Here is a 19,236-nt window from a genome sequence, read left to right as displayed (position 1 = left end):
TGCACCCCAAAGAATCGTGATGCACTTTGAGAAACGCTAACATGGTTCCTAAGAGTGGGGAGTTTTATGAGAAGGCCTGGATGTCGCCCTGCCTCAGCCACATCCTGGCTGAGCGGCCGGGTACAAGTCGCTTACGTGCTGTGTGTCTCACTTTTCACATCTGATAAAGGCTGACTGTACAGCTAAATGAGACAACGTGGGCAGAGCTGCGCAGAGCTTGGCATTATTTTATTCCGGGAATTGTTGTTGTTGTTGTTCATGATACAACAGTCTTCGGAAGGAATGAGAAAGGAGGGTGAAAACCCTCTCCGACCAGGGGAAGCTTAGAATGTCAGAGTAGGGAGACTCGCTTTTCAGGTGGGGGAACTGGGGTCAGAGGGGACATGCAGGTGCCTGGAACGGCAGGAGCAAGGGCTCTGGGGCAAGAAGTCTGGGGTTCAGATCCAGACTCCACCATGAATGGCTGTGTGGCCTTGAGGGTTCTGCCCCCTCTCTCGGGGTCTTGGTGACCCTAATGCGGCCAATCAGCAGCCCTGGCAGAGGTAATGGCAGGGACACGCCCTGCCCACAGAGCCTCAGAAGGTGCTGGAGAGAGGTCTCCTTCCTCCTCCCCGGTGGGGCCCACAGTGTGAGGCAGGGTGGGGACCAGGACCCGCTTCTGGGTCCCCAGCTAAAGCACTTGCCAAGTTTAAGGACCTCGGCAGGACTAAGACCGGTGCTTGTATAACCCAATTCCTGCAGCAACCGGAGAGAAGTTCTTTTCAACTGGGCAGGCGAATCCAGGGACAGCTTCATCCTTTTTGTTTTTTTTTTAAGCTATAAAATGGCTTGGCTGCTGATTCAGCTCTGGGTAAGAGTTGGGGCTCAGGAGGAAGCCCCAGACAGTCTCCTGAGCCCACCGTGAGCACAGTTTGGAAACAGATCTGGAAACTGGTGGCCTTCCCTGGGGCCCTAGCCTGCTGTGCTGGGGACAGGACCAGCCTCCCACTCAGAGCCCCAAATCTCCCTTTGGCAGCACACCCATGCCTTTACCTCTTCCCAGTTGATACCAGCGTTTAGAAACAGATCTGTGGTTCATTCAGACTAAAGTGTCGATGGCTGATGGCGAAAAGTCTTTGCCTCTTAGTCCACAGCAAAAGGTAAAATAAAGTGAATGAGTGAGTGGATGTCAAAGGGTGCCGTCTGAGTCAGCAGCCAGTGTGTAGGATGCGAGGGGAGATCATTTCAGACCCCCCCAAATTAGCCACTGAGTAACTAAGTGGCTTTGGAGGCAGAAATGAGAGGGGACCATAGTGGCTTGTGGCCGTGGGCACCAGTCCTGCTGGGGATTCTCCCACCTGTGCCAACAGGCCCAGTCAGCCTGGCCTCTGAGGGACTGAGGAGATGGCCCAGGAAGGGAGAAGGAAGGAAGAGGCGGGGCCCACCCTTCCCTGATAGCCATCTATCTCAGCAGGGTGCTCGCTGCCGGGCACTGGGCCTGTGCCAGCCATGCCGATGAATCAGCTGCCCGCCTGGCACTGCTCCTGGGGGCTCTCCCAGTGGGGCGGGAGCTGCTCCGGGCCAGGGGAAGTCGAGCCAAGGACCTGGTGGTTCGGCAGGTGATGCTCTCGCCCCTCCTCCCCACAGCCCAACACACAGGAGCGAAGGAGGCAGCCACTTGAAGAAATGCATGTTGACGTTTATATTCACCGGAAAGGGGGTGACCAGTCACCCAGGACATCGTCAGAGGGGACATCAGCATCCCCCAGCAGCAATTCCAGCACTTCCCACACTCAGTGCCACTTGAGAAGACTCGAGTCCCACCCTCCCCCTCGCTCTGCAATGCCCCCTCCCCCCTCCGCCCTGTCCTTGGAGAGTCCCGGCCCCCCTCACACACACACACCCTCGGCCCCTGAAGATCTTCCTCCTCTTCTTGACTCAGCCTAGGTTTCCTCCTGATTGTGACCAGGGAGTGAGCAGTTAGACCAGGGGCTTGCCAATGGGGTTCCACAGAGCCTTCTGGAAGGGGAGGGTGCAGGTACCCTGCCCTCGGCGCCTTACACCAGAGCCGCTCCATGTTGACCGGTTTCCCGTGTTGGGTTTCCAGGTAAGCGTCTGGTTACTAAGTGTTCCAGGGCCCGTGGGGTGGAACAGCAGCCGGCTCGATCTGGTCTCCCCAGGGGCCGCTGGACACCCGGAAGGTGAAGGCCCCGGGGCTGCGGGCCCCTGAGACGGGCCCACACGCGGTGGGGGAAAGAGGACAGGCCCGCTCCCTGCTGCCCGCGTGTGTCTGGGGCAGGGGCCACCTCTCACCCACCCTGCACTGGCCAAGCCTGCCTGCCTGTGCCCATCCCAGTGACCTCCCCCCGGGGGCTGGACAGCCAACCCCTGTGGCAGCTCCATCTTCCCTTCTGTGGGAGGGGACACGGGGCCGTCACGGGGCTTTGCTCACAGGTGAAACCCAAGCTACACTCCGGGTCTCGGGTTGCCGAGAGAGACCGCGTGAGCCTTCCCCTCCCACTGCCTGCAGAAGGAAGGGGAATAATTACAGACTATTAAAGGGAATTAAGCCTCACCTGCAGAGATAACCCTAATGGCCCTCCACCCTCTCCTAACATCGGGCCCCCACTCCCTGCCACATCTGGAACAGCCGGCTGCCTTCACATCCAGGGTCCAGAATCCACGGCCCAGGAGCCCTACGACGCAGAGGCCGGGCCCCGGGTTTTGTTCCTGTGCCTCAGCCCCCTCCGCCATCCTGGCGTCCCTGCGCCTGCTGGGCCCTCCCTCCCTTGGTGCGCTCCCAGGCCTCGCTTTGGCTTTGGGGCCCTTTGGAGCCGGAAGTAGTCAGCACTCGTAATTAAAGGCTTCCCAGACAGGTAACAAGCACCCTTCTGAGGACAGAGTCAGGTATTAAAGGGTTTCTGTTGCTTTTTTTTTTCTTTTCAAAGCAGTCCCTCTGAAGCTGGGTTCCCCTGTCCTTATTTACCCGTGTACACATGGCTGAGGGTGCCGGGAAGTCACAGCCTGGGGGTGCCCCGCAGGAGAAGGTGGCCAGGAGAAAAGGAGTCCCAGGGCCCCCTTTCCTGGTCTTACAGGAGCCACAGGTGGCCCTGGTGTGGGGGGCCCAGGGCCTTCACACAAGAGCCCAGGCTCCCTGGGCCCCATTCCTGGTGCAAATGCAAAGGACCTGCCAGGACAGAGGGGGAGCCATTCTGGGACACTGTGCGTCACCATCCTTGAACACGCTGGAGCTACTGGTCTTCTCCAGAAGCTCTGGGAGTCGTGGGCGGAGACGAGGAGAGGGGAGAATGAGGCCGGACCTCCCTGGGCTGTGCAGGCCACTCCAGAGGTGAGGCTGTGTGGTATCCATCCCTGTGTCCTGGTGCCCGCAGTGGCCAGCACGTTTGCAGGCAGTTGGGGGTGGGGGGGTGCCCAAGGCTCCCCCAAGAGGATGGAGGTCAGGAAGAGGTTCGTTGCTCTCACTCTGGTGGGGTTCCCGACAGGTGGGCAGAGAGGATGCTGGCGGGGGGGACAGGCTCAGGGCACCATGTGCCACCACTTGAAGGAGAAGGGCTGCCTGCGCACGTTGGTCCCGCAGTGCACCTCCCCGAGCAGCTTGTGGTAGGACAAGAAGTCGTCGATGAAGGTGCAGCGGAGGCCCAGGGGCTCCAGCAGCGCCCGCACCTTCTCCTCCAGGCAGCAGCGGCCGTGGATGATGGGCCCGAAGGGCTTGGGGATGCCCAGGTGCTTGCCCAGCACCACCATGTTCACCTGTGGGACAGAGAAGGCAAGAGGGGGGTCTGGCTGGCTGGGGACACTCTACATGTGGGGGCTGCTTCTGGCCTACGGCTTGGGCGGGCCCATCCCCAGGGCCCATCCCTCCCTGACCCGCATCCCCCGGGCCACCAGGGCTGGGGCTCACTCAAGAACAAAGGTCTACGACAGCAAAGAAGAACAGAGTCATGGTTGGAAGAGAGGGTTAACAGCCGGCAGGGCCGTCCGTGACACGCAGGGGAAGTTTATAGGCGTTAAACACACTCCTTCCTCTAACACTTTCTTCCGTCTATCAGAAAGTTGTCCTAACAACTTGGTTAGGACAAGATTTTACCATCGTCTGTCAGACACCTGCACGACAAACACACACAGTCTACAAGGTCCACAGTGCGGCTGCCCTTGCTGGGCTGGTGCGCTTGGCTTGCTCAGCTGTCCCCGGAAGCCCTACTAATCACCACCGTTTATTGAGCAACTGCTATGTGCCAGAGGTATCACCACTGAACCGCGCAGCCTTCCTGTGAGGCTGTGATGTGGATGGGTTCGGTAACACGATCAAGGCCACGCAGTCAGAGGAAGCAGGGACTAAAACCTGGTGTGGGTCTGACTCACATCAACATTCATGCTCTTTACCCTCTGCCAGAGTATGGCACTGTGGCAGCCTGGGGCTCAGGGGTTGGGACGAGGGACCAGAGGTCCTTGGGGGCACCCGGATTTATTTCCAGTGGCCTCTCTGCTTCCTTCTCTGAGGCCGTGGCTGGGGCCCTAGAGCCGGGGAGGGTACGCCTCCCCAGGGCAGGGCTCGGAGGTTTCTCAGGGGACAGCTCAGCCCCAGCCTGATGGCCAGAGGAGCTGCCCTTGGTGCTTAAAGGGGACATCTTGGACCCGCCATCTGGAGGGTGGCGCTGGGTCATCTCAGCGTGGTGGGGGACTCCCCAGGCCTCTGCGACTTCACATTCTCCAAGCCCTAGCCCCTCACCCTCAAGTCCGCCCTGCAGAGCCATCTAGGCTGGTACAAACATGAGGCTGGAGGGTCTTGGTGGGGTCAGCCCCATGGCCTTGGCCTTGAACTACCCAGTGGCTCACCAATGGGCCAGAATGTGCTGGGGTACCAGGGGGCAACAGAAAGTCTGAGGGGAGGGAGAAGAGCCAGGAGCCGGGTGCAGGGCCAGGGCTGGATGAGGACTCAGGGGACCGGAGGCTGGCCCACTCACTCGCTGGGGACCGCAGGTCTAGTCACCCGCTCTCCTCTATCTAAGAGCCTCAGCTCCCCCATGGGACAAATGAGGGGGTTAACTGAGCATCTCCTAAGGGCCCTTCCAGTGTGGACAGACTGGGATTCTTCAGCAGGGCCGGGACTGAAACTGGGGGGTTCCCACAGAGGGAGATGGGTTGGGGAGCAGGCTTCCGGCGGGTGTGAGCAAGGGCACAGCCAAAGGAGGGCTGACCAAGGTCATGGGTTCCCACTCGGGCCTTGCCAGCAATGCTCAGCCAGAGCTGGCCACCCCTTAGAACTTCACTGTCCAGTATGGCAGCCGCCACCCACACGTGACAGTTAAAATGAAAGAAAAGTAAAACTTCTGTTGGTCAGCCACGCCAGCCACATTGCAAGTGTTCAGCAGCCACACGTGGCTCAGGGCCTCCGGTGTCATATTGTGCCAACACAGAACATTTCTGTCATCCCAGAAAGTCCCAGCAACACGGCCGCAGAAGAGTGGTTCTTGACGAGGGGCGATTTTGCCCCTGGCTGTCATGACGAGGCGGGTGCTGCCGGCGTCCAGTGGGTAGGGGACAGGGAGCCCTACTTCCTTTCCCGAGGGACTAATGGGCACCTTGGCCGGGACTGTGCCAAGAGCGTCGCTCAGGCCCCTCCCAGGGGCCACGCCGGTGAGCTCACAATCTGCTCATCTGCTTGTCAGCTGCTTGGGTTAATGACAGCCAGAGAGGGGGCCACCGCCTGCCCCACCTGCCCGACTCAGGAGCCCCAGAAACGGAAGCCCGAAACATTCGGAACCAACGACACTTCCCTTTCCATTCGGGAGGAAACAATGCCCTTGGTCGTGCGGGCTGGGCTGCCCTGTGCGCTGCAGGTGTTTAGCAGCAGCCCGGCCCTCCCCCCACTGCATGCTGGGAGCACCCCCCGACGGATGGCCTGTATTTGCACAGAAAGCCCACAAACACGGAGGAGGTGTGCGGGCCGCCCGAGCCGCTGTGCCTCTGTCCTTGTCCACTGTGCAGGGGGCACGCCTTCTGTGGACACCCAGCTGACCACCCCCCCAACCCTGTGAGGCCGGGGACTGGAAAGGACACCCACGCCCTCACCATGTTGGGGAAGAAGGCCTCTGCGTAGGGGCCCTGCAGGTAGAAGAGCTGCGGGATGTCCACGATGTCCCGCTCCGTCAGGCCCAGCTCCCGCTTCAGCACCTCCCGGTTCCAGTCGATGCACTTCTGGGGGGAGCGAGGGAGGACCCGAGGCTTGCTGAGTGCCTACCGTGTGCAGCCTCTGCTCCCTTTAGCTCCTTTGCTCTTTGTGACTCTGCTACTCCCAGATGGGAAACGGAGGCTCAAGCGACCTGCCCGAGGGCCCACAGCTAGGAAGTGGTGGAGCTGGGGTGTGGAGGGCAGCCCTGGCTCCACAAGTCCGTGCTACCGCGCCACGCTCTCCCAGCCTCAGCGTGGCCGAGGCTCCAGCCCGTCTCGGCGGTTCAGGAGAAAGTGGGGAGAAGCCAGTAGCTTCCTTCCTTTTGCTGAGCAGGGAGCCACCCTGCACCAGGCATGGGACAGGCATCAGCCCTGCCCCGTCCTGCGACCCCGGTCCACCCATGCTCTGCTCCAGATCTTCTTGACTCCCCCCTACCCCGATCCCTTTACTTCCCAGCAGGGCCCCATCTCTCTCACCCCACCAGGCTTCCCCAGGGAGGGCAGGGCAAGAGTCATCTCATCACACTGGCTTGGCTCTGTCTCTCCCATCAGACTGCGGCACCCGACCCACAGGTCTCAGCGGCCCCCAGCACAGTTAGAGGCTCAGGGCTGAACCCCTCACCCCCACCCCAGCTATTCTCCCTGGAGGGTGGGGGACCCCCAAGAGCGGGCCTGTGCCTTGCCTGTACGTGGAGACTGTCTCTCTGGAGGCGTCCGTCTGCCAGCATTTCATTAATGCTTGTCTTCACCTGGTGCTGTACCCCTGCAAGAGAAAGAGACAGACAGTACGCGGCTCAGGGAGTACTGCTCGGGGCCACCTCGGGCGTGGGGCTGCAGAATCCGGGCCAGGATTTCCTCACACCTCGGTGCCAGGGCCTGAAGCAAGGAGAGAGAAAGCCCCAGATTGGGAACCCTGATGGGAACCAGGCTCTGGCTGCAGATAAATCCTGGGGATGGATTATAGACACCTTGGGAAGGGACTGGGCATAGGACCTGTTAATTTCAGTACAGATACCATCACTGGACACCCACCTTGCTCCAGGCCCCCACGAAATTTATTATTAACCTTTAAACCAATGCCAGGTAGGGTTAATTATCACCCCCAATTCAGAGAGAGGAAACTGAGGCCCCAAGAAATTTGGAACCCACCTATCATGTCACAACCAGCAAATGGCAAGACCAGGATTTGAACCCAAGTCTATCCAGGCCGCAGACTACCCCACATGCCTTCCAGTGCTCATCCCACAGGTGAGAGCACTGAGGGCTGTGGTGGGGGAAGGGGAGGTGCTCAAGGGGGCCAACCAGGCCCTGGGAGGGCCTGTCAGATCCCACAGGAGGGACCCCAGACCCACCTGGCTTCTGGGCCCTCTTCCCCGCGTCCCTAGCCCTGCTGCCCCCTCCGCACAGCCCGGGAAAGCCACTCCTCTCTGTGTCTCAGTCCCTTCCGTCGTGAAGAGGGACGCAGAAAGGGTGTGGGAGATCCGAAGGGGCCAGAGCAAGAAAGTGTCCCACACAGACCGGCACGTGGGCGTGCTCTCGGCTTCCTGTTTTTCCCTCTCCTGGGGTGTGGCCAGGCACCGCCCCCTGAACGGGAGAGGTCACTCCCTTGCATGTGCCTGGGGCAGGTCACCGTCCTCCGGGCTTTCCTTCCCTGGCCCAAGGGAGGGAGAGCCCTCATCCTCAGCTCCCACGCTGGGGAGTCAGGCAAATTCATGACTTTGGGCTCTGGGCTCAGAGATCTGCCCACCAAGGGCCGGTGAATGGGGCACAGTCAGGAAAGGCATCAGCCGTGCGCAGGGCTGGCAAGGAGAGGGCCGCGTCCCCGCAGGGGCCTGGGTCGTGGGCGCTCACCGTCAAACTGGGCTGCCTCCCCGTGGCCCTCCTCTCTCTTCTCTTGGAACAGCTTCAGGCAAACGCTGGGGCTCGCCAGGAGCAGCCGGAAGCCCTGGCACAGAGGGAGGGAGAGTAGCTCAGTGCAGGGGTTCCCCTTAAACGCAGGAGACCCCAAACTCAGGAGGGGCTGGAGTTCAGGGGCCAGACTGCTCATGGGTGCCCGTCTGCACGTCACACTGGCCCACCAGCCACAAAGAACTACCAGCACCCCCCAGTTCTCCACGCCGGTCCATGCCTCCAGGCCTTTGTCCAAGGCCCCCTCCATGCCTGGAGGCCCTTCCCCACTTCATTCCCTGGAGCTCAGCCTCCCCTCCCAGGCTGCTTGCTCCCTGGGGGCCGTGCTCTCCCAGCCTGCAGCTGCAAGGCAGGGGAGCTGCATGGGTGACATATTGGCCCAGAGCCCTCGGCTTGAATCTTAACCCTACCAGCTAACTGCCTTTCTGAGCCTGGTTTCCTTCCTCACCTGCAAAATGGGGGCAATGATAATAGTACCCACCTCACGTGGATGGAGTAAATGAAAGCACGGACACATAGTAGGTGCTCAGTAAATGTTACTAATCATTCTCAGTGGCATTTCACCAGGGTCTCCGTCGGGAGGTGTATATCAGAGGAAACACCCAGTAAGTGTGAGGATGAGTGAACAAGTACCCTCCTGACCTGAGCCCTGACCTCCTCCAGGAAGCCCTCCAAGATGAGTGCACGCGGGCCCCAGGGGTGCTCTGACTCTGAGCTCACTGCGGATACAGGTGTTGAGTTGGTTCCAAGTAGCTTTGCCCTGTCTCATCCCATCGGGTCAGGCGAGGGCAGAGGTGGCTCAGGAAGGAGGGGGGGTACACACCTTTTGGTCGGAGGTGGGTACGAAGCTCAGAAACTCGTCCACATGGCCCACGGAGAGCCAGTCCGAGTAGAGCTCCACGGGCGCCTGCACCTGCTGGGCCTTCAGGAAGTCATACACCACCTTGGCCATTCGCCGCCCACCGGACCTGTCAGGGGAGGGAGAGAGTGGCTGTCACCTCACGGTGACCTGTGGGCATGGGGGCCAGATTCAGGGCCCTGGATGTCTTCCCCATCGCAGAGTTTTTGAGGATGTAGCACCTCAGAGGGTGCAGAATCTGCATTTTGACAAGCATCTTAGCTGATTCATGTGCAAGAAAACCACTGCCCCATTCAGTTTGTGGCTCTTGAAATGAAGTCAGAGTAAGTTCAAACCACCCTTTGTTAGCAGAGGGGGGGTGTGAGGTGGCCTAGAACAGGGGACAGGGGACAGGGGAGCAGGAGCTGGGGTCTCAGAGCTGTGAGGAAGGAGACATTGCCCAACGCCGTCTGTGCATGCAGGGGCTCTGGTGTGGCCCCAGGCAAGGACCATGTCACTGTGTCACAGATGACGCAGCCAAGGACTGGAAGGTTCAAAGGGGTGACTTGTCCCACGTCAGAACAATAGATTATCCTTGGGCACTTTCTGACTTTCCCCGGCACACATAACCATGTGCGAACACACCCATAGAGGTGTTTTTCAGTATGTTTTACCAAAAAAGGGATCACATTCCTTGCCCTCCCTTGTCAGTTGAAGGACACGTGGGTGAACTCCCCAGCCCGCGTCCGATCTGGCGGGTCTACCTTAAACAGAACACAATCCAGCCCCTCCCAGGCTCCTCCCCTGCCAGCGCCTGGCCAGGGGCCCCTCCCTCACCTAAGTAATCCCAGTGGCTTGTCCCTTTCCCCATTCTCTTTGCTTTCACCCTGATTTCTCTGTCTAACCAGAGGGAGGCATTTAAATATGTCAAGTCACGTCCCTCCTACAGACAAAACCCTCAATGCACTCCCATCACACTAACTGTAAATGCAAAGTCTTCACGAGGACCTACATGGCCCCACCTAGCCCGACAACCACCCCCCACCCCGCCTGCCACTTTCCTCCTCCTTCACTCAGTTCCAGCCTTGCAGGCCTCCCGCTATCCCTCAAACATACCAGGTACACTTCTGCCTCAGGGCCTTTGCACATGCTGTTCTTGTAACTAAGAGTTGTTGCATGTGTCCCCGTGGCTCATTCCCTCACTTTTTTTCAAGTTTAACTCAAACATCAACCTTCTTTCACTATGAGGCGTTTGAAATTGCAACAGTCCCTCAAACCCCTCACCAGCTTTACATTTGTCTACACCATATGGTACCACTTGGCACACTGGAAAGTTTGTTTATTGTCTGGCATCTCACTGGGATGCAAGCTCCAAGATGTCTAGGGTTTTTATCTATGCCCACTCAGTACCTCTTACACAATAGATGCTCAAAAAATATTAGTGCATGATATTAATTCTTTGGAGCAGCTGTGTGAGAGGCCAGCGTCTATATAACTCAAATATGTCATAGACAGAGACTAGAAGGAAGACCCAGCAAGCAGAGACACACGACAATACTGCTTTGGTTTGGGGGCTGGGATAGTGGCAAACAATTTTTTTGTATTTCTGTTACTTTAACACAGTGCTGGCAATTTTTAAAGATTTCTTAAAACACAGTGAGATGGTGGAAGAGAGTTAGACTTTAGAAATTGTTCAGGAGCAGAAAGTGGCAGGAATCCGAGACAAACGAGGTTGAGGAGGGGCGGAGTGCTTCTGGATGCTCTGGAACCCTCCGCTCTGAGGCTCCGCCACGGACCAGAAGACCTCAACCCTGGGACGCATCCGCCCTGGTCTCTGCGTTACATCAAAGCCGCCACCAGGGGGCAGAATTGCACAAAGGTAGTTTTAAATGTGAGGGCGGAGCCTGGAGAACCCAGGACGCAGAGCGTGGATGGGGCATTCGCTGAGACAACCGTGCTGTGTGCCTGCCTGCCTGCCTGCCTGCCTGCCTGCCTGCCTGCCTGCCTGGGGCTCCTCACACTAACCATCCTCTCTAAATTTCATGATAACCTATGACATACACACAAATAACAGGCTCTGGCCGTGACCTGAACTCCGCCCTGCCAAGCTCTCAGAGCTCACCCCCGAGTCTGCTCCTTGCTCACCCTGCCCCAGCCCCACAGGCCTCCCTACCGTCCTGTGTCTCCAACACACTCCTGCCTCAGGGCCTTTGCACGGGCTGTTCCCACTCTTCTGCACATCCTCCCCTCACGCCCCAAAGAGCCACATCTGTAACCCCCTCATTTCCTCCAGGACTCCGTTTGAATGTCAACTGCTCGCCAAGGCTTTCTCTACCTAACATGCTAGATTATTTTCTTACTTATTATGTTCACGTATCGTCTGTTCCTCCCTGCTGGAATGTGTGTGGGCTGTCTGTTTTGTTCCCTGCTGAGGCCAGGAGCCAAGACAGGAACACAGGACAGAAGCCTGGTGTAACATTTTAGTTTGGAGCCCAAAGAGGAGCTAATCGGAGTGGTTCCGATGGTACCACTGACTGGAGTGGGGGCACAGCTGCCCTGGAGACCCCGCACCATCCTAGCTGGGGTCCTCGCTCTGAGCCTGCAAGCCTCTGGGACCTGTCTTTCCCCCCCAGCACGGGGACAGACCTGGCACGTCAGGAGTCCCAGCGACTGTTTACCAACATGGCAAACGAGTGCATGAGTGAGCACATTCACTTCCCGAGTCTGAGCCTCAACTTCCCCATCTGTAAAACGGGGATAACGACCCTCCCAAGTTCATGGCAGTGTTGTCGGAATTCAATGAGGAAACCTGGGTAAAGTGTTATGTTCACGGCAGGTAAGTGGTCAACAACTTCCGTCCAGGGAGTTCCAACCTCCTTCCAAGCAGACCCACTGCTGGTGGGGGCAGCTAGACAATGCCTAAGTATTCGGAAGTGGTTAACGGGAATCCTTTATCCCCGGCAATGCCAGTTACGTAGCTAGGACCGGGACTTTTAATAGGCCTGTTTTACAGTTGAGGTAACTGAGGCATGGGGTATAAAAAGATAATAACTCATTAATTTAATCATGTGTCTGTTTTGTGCACTGATATATCCCAGGTACCTTCAACAATGCCTAGCACATAGTAGGCGTGCATTAAATAGTTTTGAATGAATTAATCAAGCACCTACTACCTGCCAGGAACTGTGGTAAACACTAGTTAGTTGATGCACCCAAAATCACATCACTAGTAAGTGGCAGAGCCTGGACTCGAACCCAGGTCCATCTGAGCCCAAAGCCTGTACTTCTTTCTGGGTTCCTCCCCGAAGTAGAACTACAGCCTGAAGGCCCCGAGGCCCTTCTGCCTTGGTGTCCTAGCCAGCCGCTCACCCACCTGCAGCCCACACGGACCTTAGGCCCTTCCAAGCTCTGCTGGGACAGCAGATGTGCTGATTTCTCCTACCAAGAGAGGGCAACAGAGCTACCTCCTGCCTCTGCAGTGGATCTCAAATCTCCTCCCCTGCTCTTCCGATTTTTCGAAAGAGGCTGGAGATCTGGCTTTTGACGTGGGGCCTCCTCATATACACATATGCATATTTAAATTAAGCTCATAGAAGAAATACTAGGCAAGCCAAAAGACCACGAACAGCAGTTGTGAGTTTTCTCCTAAGATTCTGCGACCTTCCAAATCGAAGATTCTAGGCCTCGAAGTCTGTGATTCTAAGACTTCACGCAGGACGCTGCTACGCCGTTTCTCAGACTAGAGAATCGTGAGGGAGAGGCAGGGTGGATGCTGCCATTGGCGCCCTGTGCCCTCCGCCCCCTCCGCCGCCCTCTGCCCTCTGCCCTCCGCCCTCTGCCCTCCGCCCTGAGCCCTGGCCTCTCACTTGGGGAAGCTGCTGCCAATGAGGATCCGGCCCAGGGGGTACTCCTTGCCGCCCACCGTCACCGGTGGGCTGACGTCCAGGTTGCCGAAGGAGTCAAGGCCGGAGGCGCCAGCCAACGGGATTTCCTTGGTTACATATCCAAAGTCAGGACCCTAGGGGGAAGACCAGCAAGACCCCGCCCCCCAGAAGGAGGGGTCAATTAGAATAGGAAGAGAGAAAAGCAACCTCTGTCCACTTTTCACGGACCCCTCCCCAATGGTAGAACAATAACAAGAAAACCCCCAAGTGTTTGGGAAGTAGGCAACACCCTTCTGGAGAACCCACGGGTCACAGACAAAATCCAAGTGGAAATGAGGCAACACTTTGAACTGAGCAGCAGTGAAAATACAACACAGCAAAACTGGCGCAGGGCTAGTGAGGCCATACTCGTAGGGATTGCTTAGCTCTCAACACGTATATTAAGAGAGAAAAGACTGACAATACTTAGCTTCCGTTTCCAGCTAGCAAAAAAAAAACAAAACAGAACAGTAAATTAAACCCAAAGAAAGTAGAAGACAGGACATGGTAAAGATAAGAGGGGGAATCAATGAAAAATACCCGGCCAGGCCACCCCTTGAGGCAGCTCAGCCTGCAGGGCTCACTGTCCCTTCGCTGGGGTTGTCTGGGCCGTGGGAGCATGGGGCTGGGTGAACAGGGAGAGAGACCCTGAGCTTTAGGACCGACCGGTCTAGCTTAGCCCAGCAGATAAGCGCGGGGGCTACAGAGGCAGCCTCACTGGTTTTTCACGACGCTGCCTCCGCTAACCAGCTGTGGCCTTGGGCAAGTAATTTAACCTCTCTGAGCCTCAGTGAAGAGGGTCTGTAGCTGTGTTTCATGGATTAAAGGAGTAACCTTGTCAAGCTGGGGCAGTGCCTGGAAGTCAGTATGTGGTCGCGAGAGCTGCAGTAGTGTGAGGAAAAAGCACAGGCCCAGCACACAGTAGGTGTTCAGAAAACCTTTGTTACCCTGGCTCATAAAAGCAAGACCCTTGGGGACCTCCCCAGGGTTGACCCCTCTATCGCCAACCCCCCGGAGTGGGGGAGAAAGTCCCCCAAGGTGGACTTTGCTAGCCAGCCCCTCCCAGAACATGGGGAGATTTGCATGTCATTTGCATATTTACCCAAACCTCCCACTGACACCACCTGTGTTCTTTTGCCCCCTAAAGGACAGAGACCAGGCAAATCTGACTGGGGTCCTATAGGAGAAGCCTCCTAAGACTTTCCCACCCTGCCCTCGGCCACACACCAAGATCCTCTTGTAGGAGAAGTCCTTCAGCCCTCTGTCTCGCGGGGAGTCGAAGACCACCGGGAAGGACTTGTGAGGCGCCTCCACGTAGCCAAATTCTATCTCGTCCTGGGAAGGGAGACGAAAAGACAGGAGTGTCCTCCTCGGCGTGGATTTTCAGAACGAGGGGACCCCCGCCCCAGGCCTGGGACAGGAGGGGAACAGCAGATGTCCCCCAGGATCTAGAGGGTGCGGGGCACTGAGGTGGAGGCGAGGTGTCTTGGGACCCCGGCCAGGAAAGTACTCTGGGAGCAGGGCATTTGGAGGGCAGCTGGAGAGACTGGGGTGATGCAGGCAGTCGGGGAGCGTCCCCTAACCTGACACCCCCCCACCCTGAGTCCTGGTGGTCAGGCCCCTTTCCCAAAGCCAGGGGAGGGCCGGGGCTCAGGCCTTCCGGGCAGCCGCGCTCTCTCCCACCACCCGCTCCGGCACCCACCTGGATCCAGCGGTCATTTTGGTTTTCAGCCCGGGGACAGGTGGTCATCTTGCAGTTGGCTTGCGACACCAGGTCAGACAAGTCCCTCAGAAATTTCTCATTCGAGCCGTGAGTGTCCATCACGCTACAAAACCAGGGAGGGTGAGCTTGGCCTCTGACCACGGGGCCAGGAGGCGGGGGACGGATGGGGTGGCCTTGACCTAGCCGATGCCGGGCCAGGCTGTGTGACCCCGGGAAGCAGGGATTCGAGCACAGTCCATGCCTTAGAGAGGCGCACAGGCCATGACAGAGACAGGCAATGTCCCCAGATCACATCAGGTGGTAGGTGCAAGGCGGCGGGCAAGCCCGGGGCTGCAGATCCCAGAGGCGGGCACGGAAGCCAGCAGACACAGCCGTGGAGGAAGTGGCCCGAGGACGGGGCCTCACCGGTTAAGGTGAGAGTGAGGGGCCGGCAGCCCTTCCACTCCTGTTCCGCCAACCAGCCTACACAGAGGAGCCAGCGCGGGGCCGCGGGTGAGCACAAGGGCAGAGAGAGGTCCCTCTTGAACACCGGCACAGAGCGGGCCCCGGGGCAGCACAGCAAACCCGGCCAGACACACACTTTCCTGCCTCTTGCCTCATGTCCCCAGTCAGCTGCGGCCCCTTCCCCTGGTCTGACCTCTGATGCAGGGGCCTGGAGCCGCCTGGCCAATCAACGCTCACCTAGACATCCAGGGGCCTGACAGGGATTCTGGGAGATGGTGGAAAGCCTGGGGACCTGGGACGGGCCAGGGCTCCCAGAGGACCCCAAGTCTGGGTTCCCATGTTTTCCTGCAGGCCCGGAAGCACACCCACATCAGGGTGAGGCTAGGACTCCTGTGGCCACTGGAAGCCTGAACAAGGCCTGGGCTCGTTGCCTCGACTGAACCCCGAATGTTCCAGGGCTGCGGCAGACACGACAGAGCAGGGTCAGGAGCACTGGAGGGTGAGTCGGAGGCCTCAGCCGGGGCCTCAGCTGCTCAGGGCAGGCGGGGCCTCAATGAACCCACCCAGTCTGAGTAAGGGGTCACCCACAGACCAGCATTCTGGTCCCATCTCCGAGATCCCAGAGATGGTAGGAGAACTGTAGGAGGGGCGAGGCCTCACCTGCACACGTACAGCTCCAGGGGGGGCTGGGTGTTAGGGGTCATGATCCAGGGGGCCACGCGGAAGGCCACAGTGTCTGTGAAGATGAGCACCTCGACCAGGGCCTGGTTGGGGGGGCGGAGCGAGGACTCAGTGGACCCTGCAGGGAGCCCCATCAGACCTCAAGATCCCCCTGCCCCCAGCAGACCAGGTCCTGGGGCCTCCAAACTGGTCCCCCGAGCCCCAAAGCCCCTCCCCCAGCCCCCAGCGCCGCACATACCGCCTTGTCCACCAGGCTGACGCTGAGAGAGACCAGCCCCGAGAAGTCAGCGTCGGGGAAGGCCAGCCCCTCCACGTAGAAGCTGATCTTCCGCTCCCCCGGCTGCCGCTCCACTTCGTAGGACTGGTGCTGGGGGCCCAGCACCTGCTTGTAGTTTGAGAGGGAATGCCCCCCTAAGGGAACCAGAGTCAGCACCGGGGGGCCGGTGCTGGGGCAGGGGTGCGGGGCTGCGAGGGCCGGAGGAGCGGAACCAGGAGCAGAGCCTCCTCTGGCCCGGATCCACCTAGGCCCCGCTCCAGCTCTGCCGCACACAAGCTGCGCGGCCTTGGCTCCGGGACTCGGCCTCTCTGAGCCCCAGCTCCTCGTCTGCAGAACAGACTAACATTGTATTTCTCGGGAGGTCAGTGTGAGCTTTAAACCGGGGAAGGAGATAAAAGCGGCTGGTACAAAAGGGGAAAACGATGCGAATGTCCACCGGCAGATGAACGGATACACAAATTGTAACAACGCCACACAGTGGACTATTGTTCATCCGTAAAAAGGGATGAAGAACTCACAGATGCTACACGGGAGACCCTGGAAACATGACGCTAAGTGGCAGAAGCCAGACACAGAAGGCCACATATTGTTGGATTCCATGCATAGGAGCTGTGCAGAATAAGCAAATCCAGAGAGACAGGAGGCAGGCCAGTGGTTGCCAGGGCGAGGGGAACAGGGAGGGACTGGCACTGGGTACAGGCTTTTACTTTGGGGAGTGAGGACAACGGGCTGGCACCGGGGAGAGGTCATGGTTGTACAACATCAAGACTGTAGTTCAATTCCACCGAATTGTTCACTTTAAAATGGCTACGTTTTTTGAGCACGGGCTTCGAACCAAAGTGTCGCAGGTTCGATTCCCAGTCAGGGCACATGCCTGGGTTGCAGGCCATGGCCCCCAGCAACCACACATTGATGTTTCTCTCTCTCTCTCTCTCTCTCTCTCTCTCTCTTTCTGCCTCCCTTCCCTCTCTGGGGATAAATAAATAAAATATTTTTTAAAAATGGCCACGTTTATGTTACATGAATTTCACTTCAATTTTAAAAAATGAACAGTAAAACTGAGTTTAAAAAAATAGAGTGGTTCAGCCCGCCTCCTTTCCTCCTCCCCTGATGGATGGCTGGGCCGGGAAATGTTGCTGTGGTGGGGTCTGGTCACAGCAGGAAAGGTTGCCGGTTCTCTCACTGAGACTTTGCTCCTGATCTGGTGTCACGGGGTTCTCAGGCCGGGTCCCTGCCAGAACCTCCCCCACGGGTGCACTCGGAGGAACGTTCCGGCTCCCGCCAGGCTCACTGGGCCAGAACAACAAGTTCTGGGTCCATTCGAACACAGATGGGTGAGGAGGAAGAAGGAAGGGGCAGGAGAGGTGTCTTGCTGTTTATAAACATGAGTAAGGACACCTCAGGGTTAAGGACTGGTATTTTCTTTAAGCCGCAGACTTTGATTAATTAAATCTCTGGTAGAGCAGAGTTCTCAGGGCAGGCCTGGGCCCCGGCTCTGCTAGTTCCTGCCGCGCCGCGCCCTGCTGGGACGGTGCTAGTCCGGGTGTCGAGGGCTCACGACACACTGAGCAGCCAGAGGAGGGGGGAGGGGAGGAGACGGGCACAGTGGACACAGAAGGGGCTTTGTCCCTCAAGACACCTGGTTTAAATGCCTGCTCCACCTGCAAAGGGTTGTGTGACCTCCTGACGGTGAATTCATGCATCTGAGCCTCAGTTTATCCCTCTGTAAAAGGGGACCAGTTATCGAACCTCCTTCTTGGGCAGTTTGTAAAGGAGGAGTGGCCATTTGTAAGCTGTGGTGAGAGTTACAAGCAGTGCTGGAAGGAAGGGAAAGGTGTGGACGAGAGGAGAAAGAAGGGTTGGGGAAGCAGAGGCTGAGGCGGGGCAGGAGGAGGCCCCACCAGGCCACTCACCCCGAGCACAGAAGACCCCCACTCTTCTGGAATCAGAAAACGGCGTCTTCATGACCAGCTTGTGGTTGTCGAAGAGCCTGTCTGGGCCGTCGCAGGTCAGCACCATTGGGGACATGTCCTTCAGGTCTGGAGAGAGTGGCACCCTTGAGACAACCCTCCATCTGCACCCCCCCCCCAGCAAGCTCCCCCCACCCCAGCCCTTCCACCACCCCACACCACCACCCTGGACAATGCTACCCGTCCCTCCGGCACTCACCGTCCAGCGACGTCAGCTGGATGCTGGTGAGGTCAAGCCCCCTGGACCTGGGACTGTCCCTGTCACAGTTCACCAGCAGGATAGCTCCATGGCCCTCGGGGCCCCAGCGCCAGGTTTCCTGGTGTGAAATAGGAGACCGTGGGGTCAGTGGCACCCAGGGGGCCCGGGGAAGGGGCTCTGGGTGAGGCTAAGGCTGGTTGCTTTGTTTCTTTGGAGACTTTCGGACCCCGGGTTCGCTTGAGGATATACAGAGGGCTCGTAGGTTCAGGGCCTGGGCTCCAGGTCCGGACACAGAGCCGATGCAGCCCGGTGCAGCGAACAACGGCACTACGGCACACGGCGGCCCCACCGGCCACAGCCGCCACACTCAGAAATGGCCTTCGCCAGCCTGCTGAGCTTTGGCCCTGACCTTGAGGAGAGTGCAGAACCCCAGGAGACCCTGCTCACCCTGGTACTCTCCTGGGACCTGACCCCTACAGTCGCGCAGGCCCTGCCAGGGGGTCCGAGCTCAGGAGGGACCGATGGCTGGAGCCTGACCTCTGGGGCCGAAGCTCTTCTTGATGTGCCTCTAACTTCATGCCCACCGGACCCCGAGATGCAGGGCTCACATTCCCATTTCACAGAAGAGGGGAAGGAGGCTGTGGAAAGTGAGCCCCGGGTCACGTGAATGGGATGCCAGTGCAGGTCTGCGGGACCGTCCAGGACCACCGCTAGCCTGTGTGGCCCTCCTGTCTGCCCCTCTGGGCAGATGCTGCCCTGCACCAGCCCCTGATGTGACTCGTATCACAGCGCCACTCAGCACCTCCTCCAAGCACCGTGTGCAGTGAGCAATCTGGTACGAGACCCGCGCAGCCCGGCCCCACCGGGTCCACGGAGCCCTGCGGCCCAGCCTTCCTCTCTGGGGTCTCTCTCTCAGACTACCTCTTCCCCGTACTCCCTGCGGGGTAATGTCTGGCGCCCACCCTGTCCTCCTCCCTCTTTAGGACCTAACAGGGGCTGTGCACCCGTCTCCTTCACTAGAAGCCTCGTCTTCCCCCACCTTCATTCAGTCACTCAACGCCCTTTTAAGAAGCACCTGCCACGTTTGGGGCTCCGAATACAG

At 58.5% G+C, this 19,236-nt stretch overlaps 1 protein-coding gene across 1 annotated transcript in view; it reads right to left on the bottom strand.

Moving 5' to 3' along the window:
* Positions 1 to 1,657: 1,657 nt before the first annotated feature.
* PADI1 (peptidyl arginine deiminase 1) overlaps positions 1,658 to 19,236 on the bottom strand; it is a 31,723-nt gene continuing 14,144 nt past the window's right edge. The window contains exons 5-16 of the mRNA XM_028513440.2: positions 18,135 to 18,252; positions 17,879 to 18,004; positions 15,927 to 16,099; positions 15,668 to 15,771; positions 14,543 to 14,666; positions 14,068 to 14,175; positions 12,784 to 12,935; positions 8,903 to 9,047; positions 8,023 to 8,116; positions 6,855 to 6,934; positions 6,073 to 6,198; positions 1,658 to 3,750 (exon numbers count right to left, since the gene is read on the bottom strand). Of these exons, the coding sequence (XP_028369241.1) occupies positions 3,517 to 3,750; positions 6,073 to 6,198; positions 6,855 to 6,934; positions 8,023 to 8,116; positions 8,903 to 9,047; positions 12,784 to 12,935; positions 14,068 to 14,175; positions 14,543 to 14,666; positions 15,668 to 15,771; positions 15,927 to 16,099; positions 17,879 to 18,004; positions 18,135 to 18,252 (1,584 nt within the window). The 3' untranslated portion in view covers positions 1,658 to 3,516. The remainder of the gene's footprint in view (positions 3,751 to 6,072; positions 6,199 to 6,854; positions 6,935 to 8,022; positions 8,117 to 8,902; positions 9,048 to 12,783; positions 12,936 to 14,067; positions 14,176 to 14,542; positions 14,667 to 15,667; positions 15,772 to 15,926; positions 16,100 to 17,878; positions 18,005 to 18,134; positions 18,253 to 19,236) is intronic.

The sequence above is a fragment of the Phyllostomus discolor genome, chromosome 5, assembly GCF_004126475.2.
Source record: "Phyllostomus discolor isolate MPI-MPIP mPhyDis1 chromosome 5, mPhyDis1.pri.v3, whole genome shotgun sequence".
Taxonomy (NCBI): domain Eukaryota; kingdom Metazoa; phylum Chordata; class Mammalia; order Chiroptera; family Phyllostomidae; genus Phyllostomus; species Phyllostomus discolor.
This window is presented reverse-complemented; position numbering and strand designations above follow the sequence as displayed.